The following is a 5,265-nucleotide window of genomic DNA, read 5'->3' as shown; positions in this document are numbered from 1 at the left end:
AGTAACGACCCCCGACCCCAGTGATGTCGCTGGTGAGATCTGCCTGTGTGGCAGCTCACTAGCGACCACTTAGCGATGCACCAGCGATCCTGACCGCGCCATATCGCTGGTCGGGATCGCTGGTGCATCGCTAAGTGTACCTTTACACTTTTATGTAAAAATGCATGAAGGCGTCCATGAACACAAAAGAGCCGGGTGATCATTTGCTAATGCGACTGGTGTCTATTATTTTATAATTCAGGTTTTATTAGTGTTTGACAAAGGTGTGAAAATTGTCCTGTATGTGAAAAGGTTAAAGATTTTTTCTTACCATAGATAAGATCACTTCCCATTGGGCCAGAATCCCAGCTGTTAACATGACCCGCCATATGGCAGAAGACAATATTTAGTAGCTATAGAAAGGGATGAGTGAAGCACGGAAGGGAGGTGATCTGAAAATAACCGATGAGTATCGTTAAGCTATGAGTGTCTTTACTGTATATTTTATTGATCTCTGTTACTCTTCTTGCTTTAAGGTTTTTCTTTTGTGAAGAGTTATACCAAAGTCAGATCAAAATGGTTCAGCTGCTACCAGCACAAGAAGCAGCCAAAATATACCACACTAACTATGTACGTAATGCACGCGCCATCGGTGTCTTGTGGGCAGTGTTTACCATATGCTTCTCTGTCATCATGGTAGAAGTCTTCATCCAACCTTACTGGATTGGGGATAGCTTAAATACCCCTCAGGCCGGTTATTTTGGCCTGTTCAGCTATTGCATAGGAAATGCACTGACATCAGAGCTAATCTGCAAAGGAAGTGCCTTGGACTTTGAGAGCATACCGTCAGGAGCCTTCAAGACTGCCATGTTTTTTATTGGAGTGTCCATGTTTCTGGTGGTGGGTTCCATGCTGGCCTTCAGTCTTTTCTTTTTCTGCAATTCGGCCACAGTGTACAAGGTCTGCGCATGGATGCAGTTGGCTGCAGGTACTGAATAAGAACCGTTACTATTTGATTAATATTTAAAGGATAGTGCATAAAAAAGTGCAGTAGCGGAAAATAATTGCATTGCTTTGTATGCTTTAGTCTCCATTATACGAGTGTGATCAATTACTTTTTATTTTCTCCTCCTATTTTTGCATATGAAAACTTTTTATTTTTCCTCACCTTGCAGCTGCTGGCATAATGATCGGATGCCTAATTTACCCAGATGGGTGGGACTCTTCAGAAGTGAAGCGCATGTGTGGAGATAAGACGGATAAATATACGCTGGGAGCCTGTACTGTGCGCTGGGCCTATATTCTAGCTATCATAGCCATAATGGATGCTCTTATCCTTTCCTTCCTTGCCTTTACACTGGGAAATAGGCAGGATAATTTGCTACCTGAGGATTTCAAGATTCAGAGCAAAGGTTAGTCTCATTATTTGCAGTTTCAGAAGACGTTCTTAACTTCAAAACAACATTTGTGCTCAATGCTAGGTCAAATTTTCAAGGCTGTTTATATGGGATGGCAATACGGGCAGTGCTCCAGATTTACCTTATTTCAGGGGCCACCCAGAGAAACCTAAAATTGGATTAAAAACAAATTCTGCTGTATATATGGCAGCATTCTGTGGGCTATATACAGTATGTAGTATTATGTGAGCAATGCTTGGCAGCAAAATAAGGCTGGTGTACTTACTCTAATAATCCATGTCAGAATGGCTGCACATACTTTTCTGAAAGTTCTCATGCCTGATATTAACATGAGCGTTTTATGAATCTAGCTACTGTTGGAGTTAGTACATCAGCCTCATCAGGTGTAAGAGATCCAGTGCTTTTTTTGCGACGTACGGCGTACCGGAAATCTGAAGGTGCTTCAGCGGGGGAGGGGGAGCGGTGGCAGGAGGCGGTGGCTGGGAAGTCATATGGACGCCCATGGGCGTGGAAGCATATTCATGAGCTTAATGAGCGGTACCATGTGACCGCTGAAGGCAGGAAGAATCTGTCAGCACTGGACAATGGAGGATTCAGGGACATTCAGCGACGGCACAGCAGGGTGAGTATGAAGGAGGAGGTCAGGGGCTGCACAGAGGAGGTCGGGGGCAAATATTGCGTACCGGCAAATATTTTTTTTTTTTTTACAAAAAAAGTCCTGAAGAGATCTATTTACTAACGTATTCATATATTCATATTTTGAAATCTGGTGACAAATCAACATTAAATAATATCTATTCAAAATATTATCTTAATTGATAATGACTACACATTTCAAGAAAGCATATTTAAAAAAATATACAACACAACAAGCATCATTAACCTCTTTACACCCCAAGCCAGTTTTCACCTTCATGACCAGGACACATTTTAAATTTCTGACCAGTGCCACTTAGTGGGGTAATATATCTGGAAGGAAGGCTTCAATGGATCCCATTGGCTCTAAGATTGTTTTTTTTTCATGTAAAGTATAGCGTGGCACTACTACAAGGTGCACAAGTAGGTTACCCAGACCCAAGTGAATAATAAAGTAACTTGGCACTCAACTGAATGATCCTTTTTGAAAATAAGTTTTTATTGTGGCAGTCACAAAGGACGTTTCGGCCTACAATTGGCCTTCGTCAGTCTGCTGACTGCTGCAGATGATGAAGTTAAAAGTGGAGAATTATATAAGATCCTATTACAAGGCAGTAACCTCCAAAATCACTGCCTTGTAATAGGATCTTATATAATTCTCCACTTTTAACTTCATCATCTGCAGCAGTCGGCAGACTGACGAAGGTCAATTGTAGGCCGAAACGTCCTTTGTGACTGCCACAATAAAAACTTATTTTCAAAAAGGATCATTCAGCTGAGTGCCAAGTTACTTTATTATTGTTTTTTTTTCATGACATATTATACTACATGATAGTGGTAATATTTGTTTGATATGACTTGTGTTTATTTGTGAAAATGTCAAAAATTTTGGAAATTTTCAAACTTTTAATTTTTATGCCCTTAAATCTGAGTTATGTCACACAAAATAGTTAATAAATAACATTTACCACTTGTCTACTTTACATCTGTATAATTTTTTAAACATAATTTTTTTTTAGTTAGAAGGGGTAAAAGTTGATCAGCAATTTCTCGTTTCTCCAAGAAAATTTTTTTTAGAGATCATATCACATTTGAAGTGACTTTGGGGAGCTTATATGACAGAAAATACCCAAAAGTGACACCATTCTAAAAACTGCACCCCTTAAGGTACTCAAAACCACATTCAAAAAGCTTATTAACCCATCAGATGCTTCACAGTAATTGAACATTTTACTTTAGTTCCACATTTTTTATTTTCACAAAGGTAACAGGAGAAAACGGGCCCCAAAATTTGTTAAGCAATTTCTCCTGAATACCACAGTACCCCATATGTGTGAGGAAAACTATTGTTTGAATGCTTGGCAGGGCTTGGAAAGGGAAGGAGTACCATTTGAATGCAAATTTGCTGGAATCATTAGCGAATACCATGTCTTGTTTGGAGAGCCCCTAATGTGACCCCATTTTACAAAATAAAATCTCTTCATGACTTCATCCAGGGGTGCAGTGATCATATTGACACCACGGGTGTATCACAGAATTTTATACCATTGGGCAGTGAGAAAAAAAATTACATTTTTACCATAAAAAATTAACCCCAGATTTTACCTTTTCACAAGGGGGAAATGGGTAAAAATTGCACCAAAATTTGGAACATTTTACATAACGTTTGGGATCATATTTATCCGACGCTCTACACTGACCACTTACTTTGGAGTTTCCATCAAAATTTCTGAATGACGTGATTCAGATGAAACCCCAGCGGGATACAGTCATGATATTGAGGCAGCAGAGTTATTCTGTACTCCCTCTGTCTTTTGTTCAGCTGTGTCCTTATTTTCAGAGGTGCCCAGAACTGAGGCCCATGGCACTTTTATGCATTTTGTAGATGACGAACACCGCCGGATCATAGGCAAGACAACTTCCAAAGTGACTCCATCTGCCTCATTATAGGGAATCTTCCGTCAAGGGTTCCATCTGAATTACGTATTTCAGAGATTTACAAGGAAATTATTCAGACCTCTTTAAATTATTCTTTTCAGTTTTTCTTTTTTAAATAAATTAGCAAAAATTTCTACATTTATTTTTTTTTTCAGTGAAGATGAGTTGCAGAGTGTACATTAATGAGAAAAAATGAACTTTTGAATGTATTAAATGGCTGCAATGAAACAAAGAGTGAAAACTTTAAAAGGGTCTGAATACTTTCTGTACCCACTGTAAACACACATTTAAATTAACATGAAAATCTTTCTACCTTTTAGAACAATTTTATACCCAGATTTCATTGCTGCAGCAAAGTATTGTCCCTGTAGGGAGGATCACATTAAAGAGACACATTCCTGCTTTTTCTTTTGCAGAAGATGAGAGCGGGTAAATGGATCTTCTTTCAACTGCAAGAATATGAATTCTGATTCCTCAATACACTGCAGATGAAGTAAAAACATGATCCCCATGGAAGTAAAGCAAGGAATATGGGAATATGTGGAAGTAAATGGAAATGATTAATGAAATTGTATATTATTGTGCATTTGGATATATAATATATAGTACATAATACAATACATAGAATAAGTAGGATAAATATGGTCCTGTACAGTATTCTGATATTAAGTTAGCATTTCCATCTTACAGTTCATTGGCTTAAAAGATTTCCTCCGAGAGATGATATTTTCTTTTTTTTTTTTTAAATCCGCCAAACGGTTCCAGAAAAATTGGCATTTTGTTTAGTGCTAATATTTATGGTCTTTACCAATGAGTCATGTCTTTATGCTGCTCTACATCATTACACTGTGAGCCACACCCCTTTGTGAAAATATAAACCATGAAAAAAAAAACAAATATCAGACTACTCATGGGAGCAGCGAGAATCAAATAAGAGCAAAAACTGGCCATTTTTCACCTGATTTACATATTCATGTTTTGGTTTTTCTTTCAGTTTTCTAAGGCTCTGTGCCCAAAATGAGCTTTTGATGTGGCGTTTTTTTGCTTTGTCGAAAACACAGAGCCTTACAGTTCCAGCAGTATGGACTGGATTTATAGACATTTCATGCCCATTGTGGTTTTTTTTTTTAACTCTGTGTAAACTGACCTACAGTGTGTGTTTCAAATAAGCAACATGTTCATTTCTCTTGTGGCTATGCTGAGTTTTATGTGTAGATTTTGACCATAGACTTGCATTAGATGCAGAAAATCAACATGCTGAAAACGCATGTGCATTTCTGCTGTGGAAACACAT

At 38.2% G+C, this 5,265-nt stretch overlaps 1 protein-coding gene across 1 annotated transcript; it reads left to right on the top strand.

Moving 5' to 3' along the window:
- The first annotated feature begins 524 nt into the window (after window positions 1–524).
- On the top strand, window positions 525–4,404 carry LHFPL5 (LHFPL tetraspan subfamily member 5). The gene is made up of 3 exons (XM_073580461.1): window positions 525–967; window positions 1,155–1,391; window positions 4,292–4,404. Exons 1-3 carry the CDS (start codon window positions 556–558, stop codon window positions 4,402–4,404), a joined length of 762 nt encoding a protein of 253 aa, XP_073436562.1. The 5' UTR covers window positions 525–555.
- The last annotated feature ends 861 nt before the right edge of the window (window positions 4,405–5,265 follow it).

This window comes from Dendrobates tinctorius, unplaced genomic scaffold (assembly GCF_039654945.1).
Source record: "Dendrobates tinctorius isolate UK_male_01 unplaced genomic scaffold, ASM3965494v1 ptg000064l, whole genome shotgun sequence".
Classification (NCBI taxonomy): Eukaryota; Metazoa; Chordata; class Amphibia; order Anura; family Dendrobatidae; genus Dendrobates; species Dendrobates tinctorius.
This window is presented reverse-complemented; position numbering and strand designations above follow the sequence as displayed.